Raw genomic sequence first — 23,909 nt, forward strand, 5'->3', positions numbered from 1 at the left:
ACGACTTATACTTTTTGTTATCGTTAGGTACGCTATTTCGTAAAAATTTAAAATTCAAACGCACTTAAAATTTTCCTATAATGATGTTTCAAGTTTTCTCTATAGCTACTTGAAGGAAAACTAATGGAATACTTAGTGTTGTAATTTTAATCCTTAGTTATAAACAAAAAAAATTTTATGATTTTTCAACTTCAAAATTACTTGCAAATTTTTGCGTTTTCAACAGATTTCGTAAAAATTTGAACTATAAATGCTTATAAAAAAAAATTGTGCTATTCTTATAATTTTTTAATCACTATAAGGATAACTTATGAGAAACTTTGTATTAAATTTTCAAGTATTTTGATGGGGCCAAAAATATTTTATCGACACTTCAAAAAAAATTTTTCAGAAAAATCGAAAATTTCAGTGGTCTATAAATAACTCAAAAAAGTAAAAAATTTTTGAAAATTAAACTGTATACAGGTGAACATAAACATTTGGTAAAAATTTCAAGTATTTATAGTGATTAGTTTTTGAATTACAACCATATAAAAAAATCGATTTGGTCGAAAACTGGTTTTGCGTAAAAATTCCCGTTTTTCTATCATTTTTTTTTGTTTTTCTCTTTTTTTTTTTGAAAACTGTTGGAAAATGTTTACTTTTGACCTCTATAATGCACCAAGGATATTCACTTTTACATCGGAAACCACCCCCAAAGTTTGAAATTGAAGCATTATTTCGACTAGTTATGCTCTACACAGACACAAAAAAAAAAACACATCATTGTAAAAACAATACATTCATCACTTCGTACAGAATCTAAAACTATTTTTCAAACTATGTACATTGTATAAAACCAAAAATGTTAGTTTAAAAACATTGAAATATATGCAAAACACGTACCTACATAGATTTCCAAACAAATTATATTATTCTAATAATTATGTATATTTAAAAAAAATCAGTTTTTAATAATTAGGGAATATCATCTTAAGTGACTTAAATTAATTATAATAGCACTTTGCATAAAAATCATCATTTGGCCGATCGGCCAACGTCCCCACTAAATATGCCACGCGGCTTTCTTTGATGTTAACCGAAAACCATCGGGAACCTGCGGCTTCGGCCGATCAGCTACAAAAACCGCGCGCCAGTGGGGACGCACCTTAAAATAGTGTGAAATATTTCAAGTGAATTATAATTTATAATATATTAATATAATTTGTTATTATGATAAGTAAATCAATAGCAATAAAAGCAATAAAAATTAAAAATATTTTGTCATTATTTCTGCGTTCTACCACGAGTGTCTATCAAAAAACAAGTTGGGAGAAAATACATAGTTGATGCACTAGGTAGTTAATTCTGTGGAAAAACAAATTATTATTAGTTACATTAATTATTAAATTATCAAGTAGATGGGCTAAAAGTAGTAGTAATGCACACACCAATATTAATACATTATTTCTGAGTATTATCTAATATCTTATTAAGACTTGCGAGCGGTAATGAAATATTATATAACTAGAAATGATTGTAATCAATTAAACACCGATACCAGGAATTGTTAAAACCTAATATTGGTTTCCAAGTAATTTGACATATTTATACACACCACCCCGGATAAAAGCAAAAAATACAACACTATAGGATACATAAGGCGACCGAGTGACTAAAACTTTAATTTTAGATAGGTGAATATATGATACATGAATGCAACTTCACGCACTCCCAACAGAAAATCATTTTTTAGATTAAAGTTAATGTTTTTGATGTGTTAGGAACTATCATTGTTGACTGTAATTTTAGGTTTTTACATATATTTTTCTATGTATTTTGTATCCATTTATTGGTCTTAACTCTTGACACGATCTTAAATGACATATTAGGTATTCGCCGAGCACTTTTCACATCTAAAATAATTTCGTTTTCAATATCACATGTCCTAGTTAAATGTCACTGTAAATTTGTCGGGAATTTATGTTGTATGTTTCGTACCACGGATATTATCACTATTATCAACAGAATTTTTCAGTGACAACAACAACTGAATAACTGGATTAGGTATTCCATAACATTATATGTAATTGCACCTTATATCGTTGATTTTACTAAAACTGTCTATGAGGATTTTACCAAACATTATTCTTAAAATAGCCAACGGGTAAATATCAAACTTATACTTACATAATGTTCATACCTTTTTTATCTGCAATATAAATTGTATAATGATTAGAACATAGAATATAAACATAATAAATTTTATAAACATACATTTACGAGGTATAATAATAATAATAATAAAAATATTGCAAAAGCATCAATTTAACATGGTTCGATAATAAACAATATATATGCCAAAAGTTGCAACTCATAAGCAAATAAGCTTGAATGCGGATGAGTTGTGTTCTATTAAGGTATAACAAAAAGTGTAGTTAATAAGTTACAAATTAATTATTCCAATTATACAAAAACAATAATTCTAAGATAGAACACTAATTACATGATTTTTAGATTACCTGATATATTGGTTAAAATTAAAAAAAAATGTATATTATATATTCGTAATAATAAAACACCTTTAATAATAATGCTTTGATTTCTAAAATTAGTTTTATTCTGGGGAGCATTTAGGTTGTTATTATATTTGAGTCTTGTAGGTATAGTAAAAATGCAATGGTTGATGATTGATGATTCTTAATTAGGTTTTTAATTTTATATATATATTAAAATTTGATGCTCTATACTATGATATAAAAGGTTGAACATAAAGAATTGTATACCTATATTAAATTAGAATAAAAAATGATATATATTATATAAGTGACAAGGTGAAGACTTTCATGGCGAGTGTCAGCTGTAGGTATACGTCTAAACCAGTAGGTATGTTAATATGCATTTTAATTTTTTCGATATTAATCATATAACGTGAGTTGATAGTTAAAATAAATGCTATATTTAGTAATTTTTAGTAATTTTCTACGTACTTTCATAATTGCATGGATATATTATTATATTTTATATTTTTTTAAATTTTAGTTTATTTTCGACAATAAATATATATATATATATATATGTTCGGAATTTAAACAGTGCCTATATATTAAATACTATTTGATATTAATTAAGGTTAATTAGACTTTAATTAATGCTTTACATTAATTAAAGTCTAATAGGTTTTTAAAGGAGTTTTTACTAACCAAACCGTCGCGCAACGCTCAATAACATTTCATGGATAATTGACCAACACAAATACAGTTACATAATACCGACACGCGACAGAAATGTAAAAACAACAAATATCACAGAAAAATGAATCAGGCAACAATCGTTGTCGGGTGGTATTTCCCCTAATCGTCGTCGTCGGTCTTTTATTCTACTACATCCCTATTGTGCATAATTATTATCAATTTAATTAATTCATTTTTATGATTTTATTTCGATATATTAAAAATCTAATAGTATTTTATTCGGTCGTCAAAAAAACCTCGCTCCAATATTTTTAGCGTAAAAAAAAAAAAAATTAAATACCTCTATTTTGGCGGTGTAGTTACTCTCGTGGTAAATGATGGGAACACCGCCGATTATGGAATGTCCGGATGTTGCATATTGTAATACGATAGTATTGGACTGATATGGTTCGTATACAATAATATACTATTTATTATTTTTATTATCAATCCGCCGTCGTCGGTGACGCTTTGTCGCTAAGCGAATTCTTTTATCTCTGGGACCGACCGTGGGTCCTGACAATATATTATTATTATAATCGTCGACGGTCTGGTAACAGTAATCAATAGGTACCTATTATATAATTGCATCGGCTCCGTTTTACTTTAGTGCCTACAACACACGACAACGACAATACGATAATTTATATAATGTACGAGCCGATGATAAGCCGATAAACGGTTGTTACTGATTGGTTGTACGTCGACCGGCGTTGTATTTTATTCTCGTGTTTATTTTTCCTCTCGGCATTTCGGTCGCTATTAACCTACCTACGAGTTACAGCAGCGTCGATAATAATAATGTCGAAATCGAATATTCTTAGACCGATAGTGTTACGAACAAAAAAGTGTTTGCAAGCGTGAAGTGTGCGTCGTTGATCGCACAAACAGTTCTATATACATCTCGCATAAAACGAAATTGATTGAGAGTGGCGAAGAACACGCCGACGGTGAAATAAAATATCCACTCGCTACGTCGGTGTTGCAACGAGGTGAGTACGAAAACGACTGTCTCGTCCAACACGAAATGACGCCCAAACCGCACAATCAGATTTGTATTGTCGTTTTAGTCTGAATATTTGAGTGAGTTATCACACAGCATATTAATCTTAATAATCGTAAATATTGTCTAGATCGTTTCACGGGCTTTTATTGATATTTTCATTTATATGCATTCAAAGTTAAGACTCAATAAGTGAGTAGGTATAACCATAGGCGTGCGCAGACTTCAATGTCCGGTCGAGCCTGGAACAATGAGTGCCCCAATGCATGGACAGTACTCCTATTTTTTTTTTTAACACATCAGCATACATTCCAATTGTAAATTAATAAGTTTGTAATATTTATACGTATATAAGTGTATAATTATAATCAAGTTGCATGTGCACACAACATAAATGTGCAAATTTCTAGAAATATTATATTAAATAATATAAATAACAATTATATATAAAAAGAAGAAAAAACATTAGGTACCTACTCAAAATTAAAAAAAAAATAGTTCGCTTTAAAAAACAAAAATGGTATATACATATTATAATATAATGAAAATTGAATTGCAATATTCCCCAAAAAAAATTTAGTAATATGTTAATAACATCAGAAATATCATAACTAATATTCCTTCAATAAAATATCATAAATTAAATAATTGATATAAGTTCAGAATAACATCAGAAATGAAATAACGAAATGAAATCGAACAATTTTGAAAAAAAATAAATTGAAATACAAATGCAAAATAAAACTATCATTCAATTACATAAAAATATCATAAATGCCCATAACGCTCACCCGAATAAGGTGAGCGTCAAAAAATAGAAATGAAATAGAAATGCAAAATAAATCTAACATATTCCCTACCCCAGTCTCGACTACCATATACAATATTATTTTCGTACAATTTTGCTTTAGGATTTAAGAGCTATACAATTTTTTAAATATTTCATAGAGATTCTGTTTCTGCTGAGCTGTTGAACTAATGTCATAGATTTCAGAGTTGAGTTGTTGAGCTGTCGATTTCTGTTGAGCTGTTGAAAAAATGTTGAGTTGTTTGAAAGTGTTTGAGCTGTAGAAAATATGGCATATCAGAAATAAAACACAAAATGTTATTTAACATAAAAAGATCAGTAAAATAACTTTAAACACATATAGATCACAAAATAACTTTAAACACAAATAGTTCAATAAAATTAATTTAACACAAAAAAATCACAAAATAATTTTTATCAGAATAAGATCACAAAATCTAAATAGTATATTCAATAGCAATATTCTCCAAAATATTTTTCATAATACTAAATGCCATTAATAATATAAAATATTTTTCAAAACTATTTGCATTAATAATATAAAATTGAAATGATATAATAATTAAAATATTTTTCATAAAACTTATGTTATTAATAATTAAAAATTTAAATGCTATATTCCCCAAAACATTTTTTAATAGAACAATTTTTAAAAACAGAGATTTAAATTATGTGTGTTGAGGTGTTTCAAATGTTGAGTTGCTGAGCCAATGAAATAGATTTTGTGAGATGTCGTGAAAGTTGAGTTGCTGAGCCAATGGAAAAAATGTTGAGTTGTCGTGAATGTTGAGCTGTTGAACTAATGCCATAGATTTTATGTCGAGGTGTTTGAAAGTGTTTGAGTTGTAGAAACATAGATTTTACTATTTGATCTTAATATCTCAGAAGTTAGGATTGCTGGAAAACCTGAACATTGCTTGTAAAATATATTAGTGATCATTAACATGTTCCTATGCAAAATATATGTTATATTAGTTTTTTTCAAAATTTATCGATTTCATTTCGATATTTCATTTCTGATGTTATTCTGAACTTATATCAATTATTTAATTTATGATATTTTACTGAAGGAATATTAGTTATGATATTTCTGATGTTATTAACATATTACTAAATTTTTTTTGGGGAATATTGCAATTCAATTTTCAATTATTTATATCATAAGTTCTATGAAAAATATTTTAATTATTATTGTATTTCAATTTTAATTATTAATAAGTAGTATTATGAAAAATATTTTGCGATTGTATATTGCATTTCAATTGTCTGATCTTTTTGCACATTGTTTTCTTTGTGATCTTTTACTGATGGATTTAAGGAGTGTGCCAGGAATGGTACATCTATACTACCTACTAGCGGTGACCAATTTTCGGCTCGTATCATAATCGTATGCGCCTATGTGGTAAGCGTCTTATTAAAAAAAAAACCAATATTTCTTATTAATGATAAAATTATAAAAATTAACGATGTACCTAAATTATGTATAATAATTTAATAAGTCAGTTACTAGAATACTAGGTTATTTATTATTAGGTGTTAAGGTCTTAAATCATAGTACATATTTTGTACACAAATATACAATGTTTTTATTACACGAATAAAATTAATGTAGTGGTATTTTACTCTCACTACAAATAAAATTTTCAAACATACTCGTATTATTATTTATAGTAAATATATAAATACCTACATACATTTTACTATGCCCTTAAAAATATTCCGGTCGAGCCCGGGCTCGAATGGCTCGCCCCGTGCGCACGCCTATGGGTATAACGTGGGATGATATTGTCAAGTGTTGCGGTTAAATAAATTGTAACGTTTTGACCAAATAATGTCCATAATTCGTTAAGAAATTAAATTAAAATATCAATAAAAGCTGACGAGGGACTCTTTAGATATCTAATCTGATAATTGCTTACTGTTTCCTTATTAATATCCCTCCAAGTATGATAATATTACGTCAATTCGCATTCCGATCTTAAATTTTAGTTAATAACACACAATTTATCGATTGCACGTTAGTAAGACGACGATTTGTCTAAATATTGTCTCTGGGCAATTTAAACATCATTTGATTTTACAAATTTTATTTATTTTATTTTGAAAGCCGAGTATAAAGTCAAATAATAATAAAATATAAAAAACCGATGTGTCATACCATCAAAAATATCATCTTCTATATTTTTAATAATAGGTGATTTTATTCTAAGAATACTCAAAATTCATAAAACAACTGTTTTAGGTGAACACGTTTTATCCATACCGTGCGTGGGTTTAGGGAGAAAAAATATTGTGCTGACGCCTGACATACCCTTAAAAACAACGATATTCATTAATAATATTTTTCTTTCGATAAAATCATATAATTAATTATCCGTATAATACTTGAATGCCAATTACCTGAATCGCAATGGTCTTAGGTATATATGTATTGCTTGATTTGTTCCTGTTTACTATATTTGTATTGCACTTATTTTTTCACTTCAATCATCAAAATCGATGGAATCACTTATGTTGTCTGTTTGTTTTGAATTAGACTGGCTTCTGGTGTTTCCACAATCGTACAGATTTGTTTAATTTTCACTACCTATTACTATAATGTTATATACCTCCATCCACGCGATCTTCGGTGACGATCGTTAAATTAACGAATTTTTTTTGACGTTCATCGAATTGCTCTTATATTTCATTTACTTTTTTTTTTACAAATTCGTAAATGTTTAATTTTCGATATATATTTTATCACGTAGCGCCGTGGACGGCGAACTCATTTTGAACGACAATCGACAGACGAAGTCAGTCACATATATTTCCTAACAAGTACCTAACCTATAAGTAGGTTATACATTATAATACCTTAATTTCAACAATAAATTTAATGACAATAAGTGAAATAGGAATTAGTTTATCTATATTTTATTTACATATTGTTCAACATGAAAAAAAAATTATTCTGGCTTGCTCTCACATCTCAAGTCTTAATAGTTACCTATTACTAGGGATAGGATTTAGATGCATATACAATAGCCAATAGGAAAATTTACATTTCATTTTGTTGAAATATTCTAAATATTCTAAAACATACAGAAATTATGTAAATAAAATATAGGTATATATTGCTACGTTTATAGAAATAATATGGTAATACGCTTTTATTGTCTACAATTCTACATCTTACAAGCGAACGACATGGCAAATTGTTATTCACCATTTTCAAATTTCAATAGTCTGCTGTAATTTTTGTATATGTTTTGATATTAGAGTGAATTATTGACCAATTGTCTTACATTTAGTTAAGAAAACATTATTCTGCGTTTAAGTGTCAATTATTTTTGATATTTTAATTTTCAAGCAAGTTATGCAATAAAAAATTGTAGGTGGTATATTTTGGTTCTATACTGATGGATATTAAAATGCAGTTAATTACAAAAAATAAAAATAAAAAATACACTGGACAATTAATTAGGTATCAATATAACCATATATAGGTAGGTATACAAGTTTAAATAATAATGTTACTTAATTAATTTTTCTTCTTTCTGAATAACAAACAATGTCAAACAAATCTTATAAACATTTTTTAAATGACTGTTTAGGATAATGTGGCCATGACTTGAACAATCCAATTTGACCATTAGTGAAGGTTAAAAAATGAACGAAATGATTTTAAAAATTATCTTTAGACATTGAATTTTACATTTTAACCTTGGGGACCAAGCTTGCACAACATTTTATTCTAATTTCTCTCGGTCCATAGGAGTTAGTTAAGTTTTATTGTTACAACATTTGCAATAATGATTCATGAGAACATGGAAGACACGTAGAGTTGAATAAAACTCAAATTTCCGTAGACACATATTTTTATAAAATTGCATTGTTATATTATATATTTATTCTAAAAATGTTGTCATAAATTTGAAAAAAAATGTGTCTCATACGAAAATTATATTTTACAGTCGAGAACGTGTGATAATTTCAAACCAAAAACACGACTAAGATGTCAAAACAATTGTGTCACATTACATTTGGGCAATCCGACGCCAACTCAATTTGTGCTGTAAGACAACAAACCCGAAAAAATGAAAACTTTAATTCGTTTTTGTGTTTAGAAACATTTATATTTACCTGGGTTTTTTGTTTAGACGAACAACAAGAGGAAGAAGCTGAGGTTGTCGAAGGAGCTGTTAAGAGACATCGCGGAATTTAAGCGTATGCTCATCACACGGAAGGAAAATTACGAAATCAGGTAAAATTCATATAATATTGTTTGGTTTCTTTAAAATCATAAAATGGCATCAAGAGTAAGATATGTCGTCTTATAATACGTTCGTCTTCGACTATACGGTTATTTCTCTAGTTTAGGCATTAGGATTTTTACTAATTATCCACAACAACCTATATACAAAAATAAAACTTTTATTTAAAATAGTGTGCGGGCTGCGATTTGCTTTAAGTAAACCGGGGGTTGAACCACCCTGACCTATATGATGAAATTTAAAGGTAAGATCACATTGCCTGTGGCAATGTTACCTATCGTTAGTCTTAGTTTATAATTAATACATTAAAAAACATAATAACACTAATTCCATGTGACCTATTCATAGAAAACGTTATTTTTTCAAAGACTAGTATTTATTAATTTTTTTTTAAATATTTTAGGAATTACTTATCAAATTAGTACATTAATATAAATTAGGCATCAAACTGTTTTAATGGTTGGAAATAATTCTAAGGAAATTACGTAACATGTTACCCAACACTGCTAATCGAGTACGCCATAATATGATTCAATATTACTTAAAAATCTTATTATATAAGTATAATAAATTATTATTCAAATGAGTCAAATGTATATTTCATTACATAAAAGGTACCTGTAAGTAGGTAGTAAAAACAATATGTAAAAATCGGAAGGATTGAAATTCGAACATTACTTTTTTCTACCACATGACCGATATTCGACATATATAAGACATAAGTGTTTTACCCTGATTTACCCCCGTACTGAAAATGGCTAAACAATTTGGCTCAAACGGCTTATAGCTTATGGTAATAATTTTAGGATAAAAAAAAAAAGTTTCGCTCTATAGCAAACGGCCGACTCTTATTATGGGCACACACGATGACTTAATTATTAATAATCGAAGGGCTCTTCTGCGTTTTTCAGTTTTCTCGATCCCGTCAATGGCGAACAGCTGAAACTCATGTGCACCGACACCGTGTGCACCGGACGAGTATTGCACGCTGGAGTGCGGACGCTGCAGTCGGCCATCGTCCGGGAACGGTCGAACCGACGGGAATACGTGGACGGCCTGGTGCGTTACATGCGCGAGCTCCACAAGCTGGACGAGTCCAAGGAGGAGTTGCTGGAAGGCCTGGAGCGGATGCGGGCCGGCGTGGACGGCACCGTGGACGCTCTCCGGGTGGACGTGGAACGGGCCCACGGCGAGTACGAGGAACGCAAGAAACGGTTCTTCCGGTTTTCCGGCGCCGGCGTGGACGGATCCGAACCGCAAGAGCTGGCCGTCACAGCCGCCGACCACAATTTCCAGTCGCTGTGCTTGGACGTGACTGCCTTTACTGACTCGTCGTCACCCGACCGTGGCACCCGTTGGCCCGGTGACATCGACGACGACGACAATGACATCGAAGCCGACGATGACGCCAACGCCGCCATTACGATCTTCCGACGGCTCCGGCGAGACGCCGAGGCTCGCGATGGCGACGGCTGTCGGTCGAGAACTGACGAACTGCTGACGCTCTGGCGCGCCATCAGATCCGTGTCCGAGTACAACCGGACGCTCGAGACGGCCGCGCGCGAGCTCGACGAACAGACGAATTCGCTGCAGACCAGCTTGAGTTGCGCGACGGCCGTGTGCACGGCGCTAGACGCAGATCAGTCGGACAAAAAGTGCCGGGCTGCCGTGCTGGACGACTTCTGTGCGGTCACCGAACAGATCACGGCGCAGCAGATGAGGAACTTGGAATTCGGCCGCATGCTGGCCGTCGACGAAAGGCAGATCGACGAGGAACTGCACAAGATCGAACAGCTGAAGGCCAAGGTTGCCAGGTAGGCTGCAACACATACTGATTATAATATAATCCTCCACAGACCCAAACAATTTTGTTGTTGTTATATTGCATTTTTTGTGTGGCCCAAGACGAGTCAATTTTTGATATTCGTTTTTCTCATTCTGAGCTAAGAAATAAAAAAACACAGAAATCTGTATGTTAAACCTGAAAATTATTGTGCATGTAAATAAATACATGTCGTTTCAATCAGAAAAAATCGGAAAAAAATTTTATTCTTCCCACCATAAAGCACGTGGTGCTAATAACGTAACTTTGTCCTCAAGAATACTATGTACGGTAACTGCAATGATCCTATTCTGTAAAATCGACCCAATTTGATTATTTTTTTTTTTTGTATACATATATATTCATAAATAGAGTCCAATATTTTACTGTAGTATACTGTCCATAGCGAACTCGGTTTTTCAATATTTTATTCACCAACTTTATAATAGACCTATGGAAAAAGATAATTATTTTTTTAAAGAACTTTACATTATTCTTTGAAATAAAATAAAAAATCGGAGGTTAACGCGGGCTGTAGAAAGTATTCTTCCTGTCTGATAAAAATGGCTGATACCTTAGGTATCAAAATTCAACAATTCCGCGAGACCTGATAATTTTTTGTCAATAATATAATACCTATCGTGCTAACCCAAAATATTTTATACATCTGGGTACTGGATTCAATTCGTACACAATTTAAAATTGTAATTGTTTTTGGACACAATTCTGATGCAGGCTACATCTTTCAGTGCCATGAATATAATTTTGAATAAATGCTTGAAATAGTATGCTATTCATAACATTATCATAATATGATAATAAATATTACCTAACCTACCTAAGATTTTTAACGTCGAACTTTTGGATAATGTCATAGAATTGTATGCAATGACGAAAACTTTCCGAATAAAATGAATTTATTTATTTGTTTATAAGCTGTTCTCATTTTGACATTTTATAACATACGTTTATACGATATAGGTATTAATTTTTAAACAATAGTGCAAATGTACGATCATCAACATTTGACAAACTGATGAGGTGAGATTTTTCATTTATTGTATACTATTATTATTGCACCTTCGAAACAAAACGACTAAAAGAAACTCTGGATGCAGCTTTTACCTTAAATTAGGTATATATATGACTTACAAGTTAAAATACTTGTTTAAGAATTACTACTCTTTCAATTAAAATACTTTGATTGTTTCATATAATAAAATAGGTACTAATGTACTTATTTGTTTAATAAAACAACAAAATTAGATGAACATTTTTAAAAATCAACAACAAAAAGTGGGTAAGTGGATGTCGCTCTAATATATAGTAGTTTAAAAGTGGGTTACTGTAACGGGTGGTATCAAATTTGAATTCAATGATATAATATCATTGAAGAATGTAGGAAAAAACAGCCAAGAAAAAAAATCCAGGGAAAAAAAGCCACGGGAAAAATAATCCACAGAAAAAAAAGCCATGGGAATAATAAGCCACGGAAAAAAGCCAAATTACAATAATTAAATATATAACCATCAAAATGAAAGTATTAAATTAGGTATTATTTAAAAATTTTTTACACATTATTGGTCATATTGTATATATATATATAATTATTAATACCCAGGTTATATGTTATTATTTATTATTCATAGTATTATTTAAATATATTTTAGATTCTAAACAGCAATGAATGTATTATGGATGTAAATATATATAAATTACTTTATTTCAAGATAACATGTATTTTATACTGCAACACGTACATTTAAAAAAGAATCACCCTGTACAAAGTAAATACATTATACTTATACATATCTAGGGTGTAAGACATAAATCAATTGATTTCAAGATAATATCCACAAAATATTATATTATTTTTATTCAATGTTTATTGTAATATTAACAATTTTATTTTTATATATGAATGACAATAGGTACAGTATATGATCAACTGTGTTAAAAATTTTAAATTATTTAATATATAACCTGTGTATTAATAGTTTTATATATATGTATACAATATGACCGACTACGTTTAACAATTTTGAATAATACTTTAAATATTATTTTTTTGTATAATATGTAATTATAATTATTTTTTATATATTTGACCAATAATGTGTAAACAATTTTTAAATAATACCTAATTTAATACTTTATTTAATATAGGTATATTTCCCGTTCCCGGTTTTTTGAACGGAAAAAAAAAAGGTATATTTAATTATTGAAATTTGACTCTTTTCCTTGGATTTTTTTCCCTGGCTATTTTTTCTGACTACCATCATTGAATACGAAAAACGATTCTGAGCGGAGACGGTTTGTCAGTCTAGGATATTTTATAATTTATTAATTATACTGTTATTTTTTCATTAAAAAAATGTAGGTACCTATAGGTATTATAAAATAAATTCCAAATTAATCAAATCAAATTCATTATGTACCCGACTTTAAGTCATTAAAGAAATTAACTATTAAAATCAGAATATAAAATTTACTCTAGAAATGTTAAGTACCAACGAATAATATTTTTAAATCACAACAATATAACTATAAAAAAAAACTGTGTGTGTATAGTTTTTAGATATTTTTGTTACAAAATTAACTATTTACGGCGGAGAACCTTGTTTTAAATTTTCAAGATTTTTTACCCAATAAATAATTTAAAAATTGTTGAAATATTTAAAAAATTTTATCAAGTATAGAAATTAATAAAATAAACTTACCATGGTATAAATTTCAAGTTTCTATAGTAATTCGTTTTTAAATAAAAATAAAATAATAATATCGGTACAAGAGAAATTTAGTGAATATCCAATGTTGTAATTCAAATCCTCATAAAAATTTAATTTGACTTTCAAGTAGACATTTTTTATTTTATAAAAATAGACAAACTCATGAAGAATATTGTTTTGAATGTTCAAATCTTAGATTTTTACGTATTTTGTCAAAATTCAAGTTTTCAATCAGGTGCGGACAGGGAGGGTACCGACCTACTATTCTAGGAAAGCAGGCGGCCCACAATGTATTATTTCGGGAATTTTTAAATGTATTTGTTTCACAAAATTGATATTTGGTAGGATTTAAAGTGGTTAGAGGGAGGCGCTTTCTTATAACCTTTATATTCAACAACCATGATTAGTTATGGGATGTTATCCATAATCCATGTCCCATGATTACTATACAAAATACATTTTTCTTTTTACTATAAAGTATACGCTTTAAAATAATACACAAAGAATTAGTGGAGTTTAATAAAAATAGCATATTATTTTTTGTGAATTAATTTATTTTATTTCAAAATAATAATTAAAAATATCTTTTTTTAAAAGGTTTATAACAAATATTAAACGTACCTACATTAAATATTAAAAAATTATTGAAAATATACTAATAATTATTTATTGTATATTTAGTATAGTAATAATAAAAAAGAGATAATAATCATTTTATGTATACTTAAGATAATAATTTAGACATAATTGAGGATGAAGATTTTAAATATTCTATAATATCTTCCAATAATATTTGATCTAATATTTCTTTTTCAACTGACATAAGAATGAAAGCCTCTAAATTATCATTCGAATTATTATTTCAAACACTTGTTTGATAACATGGACTCTTTCCATAACTTATTTTTTTCTGATGTTCATCATATCCCTACTTACTACAAATTCTATGTTATTTTGGTTTATTGCTAATAAATATGCTTCGACAGCTAATGAGTGACCTTTACTATTTTCATGAGATCAATAGCAGAATATATATTTTTGAAATTAGTGCAACCACCGTTAAAATTACTAAGTACGGAGGATGTATTAAATGCTATGCATATAGTACAATATATATACAGCCTTCACCTCATTTTCATTTTTATTGATTTATATTTAATAACATTTTTTTAATTACTTTAATATTGGTGACAATTCGTTCAAAAATGAAATTGCTCTAAATCTTGAACATACTATATAAAAAATACTACATCAAATACTGGCTTGAAAATCTGGTGTGGTCAATAAAGTCTATAGTTACCAAATAGATTTACGAAAAAACAAATAAATATTAAATAAATTGTGTACAAATAGAAGTAGTCTGCCATCACTCCGACCAAAAAATGAATAAGAAAAATTATCCATGCAATATCTGTAACAAATCATTCAGCCAATGTAGCAACTTGACAGTACATCGACGTACACACACTGGAGATAAACCGTATTTGTGCGATGTGTGTGGCAAATCATTTAGCACATGTAGTGAATTGACAATACATCGCCGTGCACACACTGGCGAAAAACCGTATTTGTGCGATGTGTGTGGAAAATCATTCAGCCATTGTAGCAGCTTAGCAGTACATCGACACTGGCGAAAAACCGTATTTGTGCGATGTGTGTGGAAAATCATTCAGCCATTGTAGCAGCTTAGCAGTACATCGACACTGGCGAAAAACCGTATTTGTGCGATGTGTGTGGAAAATCATTCAGCCATTGTAGCAACTTAGTAGTACATCGACGTACACACACTGGCGAATAACACACTTGTATACTTTATATTTTATAATGAATATATTATTTAACATTTTGTTTATTTATTATTTGTTCTTTATTTAATTACATAAATATAATTCATACAAGTTATTCTTATATAATATATAACTTAATATCTTAATACATAATATTAATCTACATATCGAGCATAACTGTAAAGGTAACCCCGAGTATCGAATGTACTTATTATTGCTCATTTAAAAAATTATATGTATAATAAATGTTGTTCTGTGAATTTTTTTGATCACATAGAGTTATTAATTAACTCATTGATACTTCTATATGACAGTAATGTATCATTTGGTAATCATAATTTTTTTCTATTTTTAGATTCTGATCGGAGTTAGGAATGTATTGATTTTATGATTTTACCATGACGTGTGTGTGTGTGTGTGTGTTTTTTTTTATAATAATACCTAATATATAAGTAAAAGTTAATCTTAGCTTTTTTGTTTTAAAATATATTATTTTTATTGATTTTTAATGATGTAAATATTATAATAAAATATAACGAATTAACTTATATTTATTGCTTCGCTCAGAATCTAAAATAGTTATCAGTTTCATCACCTACGGGATTCAAAACACGATGCATTTGTATATTTTTAAGGTTATTCATAAGAATGAATCGTAACCTTGGAGTGAATGCATTGGTCTATTTCTAAAATATAACGTATATAATATATGTGTGTAATGTGTATGCATATAATACAGAGTTCTCTCTGTAGCTCTCTTAAACAGCTGATTATAACAATTTTAATTTTTCGTTTTGTGAGCACCTACAGCTGTTTAAATTATTTATTTATTATCATTAAATTGAAATATAAAGCGTGACATTTAATATCTATATATACATCAGATCCTATATAGGTAGATTCTATATTTGTGGTTTGAATATCGAAATATATGATCATTATGTATTTTATATTTTAAATGTATTGCTGTAAAAAGTAAAACGTATATACAATGATTACTCTCAACGATGCATTAAATAATAATATACCTGTCGACTGATAATGTTTGGTGCAATTTTTTACATAATTTAACGTATTTTTTAGATTAGTATCAAAGTATATTTTAGTAAATTCTGACTGATTTCACGAAATACGTGATTAAAAAGAAAACTATAAGTAATTAAAATTAATTAATACCTATCAGCTGATCCCGTGCACTTCGTTGCCTGTTAAATGTACTAAATTTATATTACTCAAACTTTGTTTAATTCGTTATTTAATAATAGGTGTATGGTGTTCAAAACTTATCTTAACTTTTCAGTTACCTGGAATAAAAATTCTTATATGCAGAAGTATCATATTATCAGGTATATGTGTTATACCATTATTGGATATAAAATTTATATAATTATAATATAAAATTTTATGGCGTTATGTAATTTGTCACGAATTTTTTATTAAAATTATTAAAACTTATCTTAACTTTACCGTTACCTGGAATTATTAGTATATATTAATATATAGCTGAATTACCCGGCGTTTTTTTTTTAAATTAATTTATTTTGGTTTATTGCTAATAAATATGCTTCGACAGCTAATGATGAGTGACCTTTTCTATTTTCATGAGATTCAATAGCAGAATTTATATATTTTTGAAATTAGTGCAACCATTGTTAAAATTACCAAGTAAAGAGGATGTATTAAATGCTATGCATATAGTACAATATACAGCCTTCGCCTCATTTTCATTTATACACTCAACTGTAATCCATTCACAAAAAGTTGATTCAGACTAGATTTCAGTACAATATAATTTATAATACCTATATATAGGATTTTCTATAATCGTGCATTGAGAACATTTAAAAATATAATTAGGTAGGTACCAAGGTGCTATAAACAGATAATCTGGTCACTACTCTGTAATCTCAGTAAAGATTTTTTTTTCATCGCCGCGGCCTACTGTGCTATAGCACAGTAGCACAGTGGGCCAGTCCGGCCCTGTTTTCAATGTTTATTTAAAAAAATTGTGACTATATATATTTAATATTTTATAACTACCATTGTGATAATATTATATACGGAGTCTTATATTACATTTTGAAGCTTTCCTACCTGCAAAGGAATAACATTTTATTGTCATTTATAAAAAAATAAACGAAAAAGATTAAAATTTTCAAATGTCTATCAATAACTTAAAAAGATTTAAAAGATTTTGAAAATTTTATCAAGTATAAAACATGCCAGTATAAAGATTTAATGAAAATGTCATGTGTCTACGGTAATTTGTTTTAGAGTTACACCAATATCTAAAATCGATTTTGAGTAAAAATTCCCGTTTTCCTTTAATTTTGTTTCATTTTTCCCGGTGCTTTTGAAAACTACTGAAAATTTCAAAATTTGACCACCCTGATGCATCAACTAGGTTCACTTTCTAACCGGAAAAACTACTGAAGTTGAACATTGAAGCATTATTTCGATATCTTATCGTATAAACAGACACACAAAAAAAAACTAAATAAAAAACAAACATCATTGTAAAATCATTACATTCATTGCTCCGCTCAGAATCTGATAATAGTACTTTTAGAATTAATTGTACATAAATTTAATGAAATAAAACGAACAAATATTTCTATGCATTTCAAATGAAAAAAAGAAAGTTGATACTTAAACTAAAGATAACGATTTAAGTAATTTTATTAATTTAAAATATTGTTTGTGTAAAACTAGGTATCTACTTGAAACCATTAAAGTATATTATGTATTATACACATAATGACATTTTAAAATGCAAAATTCTATACTTTCAGCTAAGTTTAACAATTTGTTCTGATCTATCTTGTTTTATGATAATTAGAGCCCGGAATTATCTATATTCTTTTGCATATTTTTTATGAGTCTAAGCAGTCAGACGGGGGTTCGAAATCTTTACGAATCATGAAACAGGTGTAATAATGGCAAACGTTTTTTTTGCATATTTGAGAATATTTCAAGATAAAAGAATGTTTCGTATAATAAAGAATATTAGAGAATATATCGATTAATTTGTATAGATGTTCGGTATTTTTGGTTGCAGTGACGTAAATAATATAAATTATAATATGTCCGATAATAGTGATAATTACATGATATTGAAAATATACTTATATATTTATATACCATCGTCCATCGTATATACGATTATTATACCCTACGTAGTAATGTGCTGCAATCCACTGTAGTATATAAGATATGTGACTTACTGACTTATCTAAGATAACAATGCCCGACAAAAAATGGAATTACTACACAAAAATAGCTAGCTCCAAGCAAAAAGCATGTTTTTGGCATTTTTAATAATGATTTTTAAAGAATATTGGAAGAATATTTTAACTTTTTAAAAGAATATTAGCATCTTATCTTGGCTATTTTTAAAGAATATAATTCCGGGCCTATGATAATACATTAACTGCAAATATTTCAAAATTAAATGTGGTATTAGGAATACCTAACATAACTATTCAATTTACAATATTGAGTCAACATTTATAGTGTTAACGTTTGTTTTTTGATAAGGACTTGAAATTAAAGATCAAATATATTATAGCATTTAAGAATGACGACCTATTAATGGGAACTATGTTATGTATTCTTTGAAGTTTAAAATATTGTAGTATTTCTCCAATACTTAGGAATATAAGACCCTAAGAATTATGTATAGTCTTAATTTAATAAATTTTTACGTGTATGGTATATTAATTTGAGGTTATACTAATAATATACTCATATTAAATTAACAATTAATTTAAATTTAAACTAATTGTTAAAGTTCACATATTTAATTAAGCTTTTTGAATAGGTTACATACATTTTTTTCTTAGTAGCGACCTGACCAACCTTGTCAAACCTAGGATGAAATCTTCTTAAATTAATATTATTAATTTTCAATATTTATCTTACGCTGTTCTCACTAGCGTACGCAGGGTATTTCAATGAGGGAAGGGGGCTTGAAAATAAATAATTACAGACTGTCAACACCCGTTAAATTTATAACCGATGGGGGCTGGAGCCTGGGGTGGAAGTAATGTGAAAACAGTTCCCGCTCCGGTCCTCGATTCCATGGAAAAAAAAAAGGTTTAATAGGTTTAACTCGGGCATTGGTATAACGATGCTAGGAGCTAGGATAGACGGATAGTGTTGCTACATCAGTTCAATTGTTATCATAGATTATAGATTTATATGGATTGTGGCAGTGGCATCATGACTACTGACTATGAAATGTATAAAAATATTATCTATGAACCTTAGGAGTTTAGTCAGTTTAGGACAATAAGGTTTGCATTGTTTGCAATAAATAGGTAAACATATGATGGGCATGTACCGTTTCCGCCAAAATTTGAAATGACCGATTCCGCCATCGCCCGTTTCCGCCAATTTACCTGCTATGGTAAAATTATTGTAATATATTCCATATTTTTGGTAAAAATATGTTTTAATTAATTTGAATTGACTGAAACTACGTTCATATGATACAGTACAAGGCAATGTTAGATACAAACGATCGATCCCCGATAAAATTATTATAATATATTCCGTATTCATTGGAGTATTATTCCTATTATTTTAAGGTGTATTTAAGTTTTAACTAGAAATGATTGTAGGTACATGGTTTATAATATGATAATTGATAACATTAAATATTGAAAAATATATAAATAACTAATAAATCAAATAATAAATACATAATATTTTGTCATAGTTTTGATAAATATAATAAAGTAAAAATCACTTATTCATAATTAATATACATAATATTTTGTCATAGTTTTAATAAATATAATAATAAAGTAAAAATCACTTATTCATAATTAATATACACAATATTTTGTCATAGTTTTAATAAATATAATAATAATAAAAAGTGATATTTTCATAAATACATATAATATTTTGATATTTTGTCAAACCTAATTTTAAAAAATACAGTAATTGAAATAATTAAAAAGTCATAATATTTCGTTAATTTATTTAATATAATTAAATGCAACACTCTTTACATACGAATAACGCGATATTAGTTTATTTTTAAAATCAGTTATAGCCTAATTAGTCCTATCACATTTTAACAAAGTGGATTTATTTTTTGGAGTATTCGGGATATTTAAATTTGCGCTGTTTATTTTAATGTAAGTGTCCGTCTGGACAAATATTGTGTATATTAATTATGAATAAGTGATTTTTACTTTATTATTATATTTATTAAAACTATGACAAAATGTTGTGTATATTATTAATTATGAATAAGTGAATAGCAGGTAAATTGGCGGAAACGGGAATCGAACCTTTTTTTAAATTGGCGGAAACGGGCGATGGCGGAATCGGTCATTTCAAATTTTGGCGGAAACGGGTAATTCCCCACATGATTTCTTAAATCTAACTATATTAAATCGGGGTAAATATAAAAACAAAAAACAATAATACAGGCAATGGGGGAGGGGGGGCCTCAGCCCGTTAGCACCTCCCTCCACCTTGAGGACGCCACTGGCTGTTTCCAATATCATATTTTAAGATCTATACTAAAATATATGACCCAAATATCTTATACCAGCTCAAATAGTTTATAATATAGGATTACATAATAATTGTTATTGTTTGACCATTTTTATAGGAAAAAGGAGAAAAAGCAAAAGCTTCTTGAGCAAACAGACAGTGTGAAAAGTCAACTAGAAGTATACAAAATTCGTTACGAAGACTTGAAGAGGAAAAGAGCTCTTCTTGAAGACAATCTAAACATGACAAAATGTTCACCTAGTAAATTGGTGAATCAAACAGAGCAACAAGGTTTTGGACAGAGAGTGAAACATTTGGAACAACTCAAAAACCAATACAACAAACTGGCTAATGTAAATTCGTTATATATTTGATACAATTTTTAGGTTTATAATTCTATTTAATAAACAATGACAAGCATTGTTTTTTTTCTATGTTAAGACATAGGTAATGTAGACGAATGGTGACAAACGCACCATTAATTGTAACGTTTTACACATTTGTAATTTATTTAATTGAACCTAACCTGTTGAAATACTTTATACAGCCTACCTTTAAATTTAATTATTGCGCAACAGTGTCAATACTCATAAGTTAATATTTATACAAGATTTTTATAATTTGTCACCACAACAGTTAACTAAATATTTTGAGAAATTATATTTAACTAATTATCCTATCAATTACAGTATATTTATATTGAAACACTTATTTCCTCGTATTTAAAATCATGTCAAAATCAACAACTTTTCATCCGCCCATCTATAAAATGAATATTGTTATTATTAATTTGTTATAATGTAATCATCACGGTAACATTAATGTAATAAATTACTAATGAGCTGACATGATTTTTCAGAAAAGAGATGCGTTAAAACTGAAAATTCAGAGTCAACAACAGGTGGTCAAGACACCTCGTCGAATAAATACATTTTGCAATACTTAGCTACACTATTTGCATAGTTTGCTACAATAATGTATAGATTTCACAAATATTCTTGTATATTTATAAGTCTTAAAAGCTTTCTTTTCTACTGAAATCAAGCTCAAAATTTAATTAGAATTTTAAGCATTAACATAATATAATTTGCTTTATTTTTTATTTATATCATAACATTCTATTTAATTTACTGTCCAAAGAAATTATTTTACTTTTTCCAAAATTAAAAAACTTTAGATTATTATTATTATATGAGCATAATGGTTAACAAAAAAACTTATACATTGAAGCAAAAAATGTTTATTTTAAGTTTATTTTGATAATAATACTAATACATAAACATATATGTTTGCTTTTTGTTCCATTGTCCATAAACTTTTGTTATTATCATGATTATTTTATAATATTATTATTAATGTATGCTCAAGCACATAACATATGCTAAATATACTTATAATTATTACAAATTGTATAATAGTTTAAATTTATATTATAATTAATGTCTAATATATGTAGTTAACATATTATGTAAACACAACAAATGAAGATCTTAAAATACTTAAAATTATTATTAAAAGCGCATCAAGTGCATTATACGCAAATAACAATATTGTATAAAATAATGTTTAGTTAAAATTTTGTTTCAATTATTACAAAACAGTATAAGTCTTCTACTTAAAATGCTACAGTTTAAATACTAAGAAAAAAAATAAATATATATATATATAATACAATTTAGACTAAAAAAAAATTGTGTAAAACGTTTAATAATACAATCACAGAGTAAACAATGTATTCCATAGCCATTGGTATATTATTTTAATAGGGATACTCAAAAATTATCGTAAGAATACCTCCATTTGTTATAGTATATAATATATCAATGTTATTTTTGCTAAATACATTTCAGGTTTAACAATTGCAATGCTAATAATATAACTAATATATAAATCAATTGTTGGTATAATAAATACATATTTTATTTGTCAAATTTAAATATAAATTAATTGATGTTGTACACATATAATAAAGTTATTTTGTTACTGTTTTAATGTAAGCAACAAATCTCAAAGTTATATGTATATTAATTTAAAACAAATCAACCAATTGTTAAAATTATTTCAAACTATTTCACATGCACCAAAAATTAAAAAGAAATAAACTTTCAAATTCATTTTTTTTTCATTTTACACAAAGGGCACATTAATTGCATTTACTTTTAACATTTTTAATAATAATAAACGTAAATGCTTATATAGTACAATAATAATTAATAACAATTTGTATTTTTTTAAATCTAATTTTTTCAAGCTAATGATTATATATTTATTGAGCTTATTAAAATAACAGCTAATAATATAAACCACTTGATTTTAGAGAAATAACTTTAGTTTTTCTATTTTATTAAAATTATAGCAATGCAAAATACACTATTAGGACATTTACTCCCAGTATCAGTTGTTTTAACCTTATTTTGTATTTATTTGTACTTAGTTAGAATATATATGAATATATATATTTACTTATAATTATTTGAATTGAATACTTAAGGTAAGTTAGTATTTAAGTTAATGATAATCGCTGAATCTCAAAATTAAAATACATTCATAATTATTAATATATTAATTTAAATTAAATGTTATGTGTGGTTGGCTGATAAGTGGGTAGGAAGAAGTGAAATGTATTATTGTGGGTTATTGGATGAGAGCAAAAAGTCCTAAATTCAGATTTTTTTTTTGTAAAATATGATAAAATTGGTATGATAAGAAATTTAATATTTAAAAATAAAGCTTAAAGATTTTGTGTGTTTTGTACTATGTATAGAATAGTTTAGGAACAGT

At 28.0% G+C, this 23,909-nt stretch overlaps 1 protein-coding gene across 2 annotated transcripts; it reads left to right on the forward strand.

The window, feature by feature from the left end:
• The first annotated feature begins 3,767 nt into the window (after positions 1–3,767).
• Positions 3,768–22,704, forward strand: LOC107166636 (uncharacterized). 2 transcript variants are annotated; one of them, XM_089217341.1, is made up of 6 exons: positions 3,768–4,204; positions 8,980–9,080; positions 9,166–9,269; positions 10,191–11,093; positions 21,247–21,481; positions 21,988–22,704. In XM_089217341.1, exons 2-6 carry the CDS (start codon positions 9,021–9,023, stop codon positions 22,072–22,074), a joined length of 1,389 nt encoding a protein of 462 aa, XP_089073467.1. In that variant the 5' UTR covers positions 3,768–4,204; positions 8,980–9,020; the 3' UTR covers positions 22,075–22,704. The 2 variants fall into 2 exon arrangements, with proteins under 2 accessions (XP_089073467.1, XP_089073463.1); XM_089217337.1 differs by having other exon boundaries at positions 3,769–4,295.
• The last annotated feature ends 1,205 nt before the right edge of the window (positions 22,705–23,909 follow it).

Source organism: Diuraphis noxia, unplaced genomic scaffold (genome assembly GCF_037042655.1).
Source record: "Diuraphis noxia isolate RWA-SAM2 unplaced genomic scaffold, SU_Dnox_SAM2 contig0001, whole genome shotgun sequence".
Classification (NCBI taxonomy): Eukaryota; Metazoa; Arthropoda; class Insecta; order Hemiptera; family Aphididae; genus Diuraphis; species Diuraphis noxia.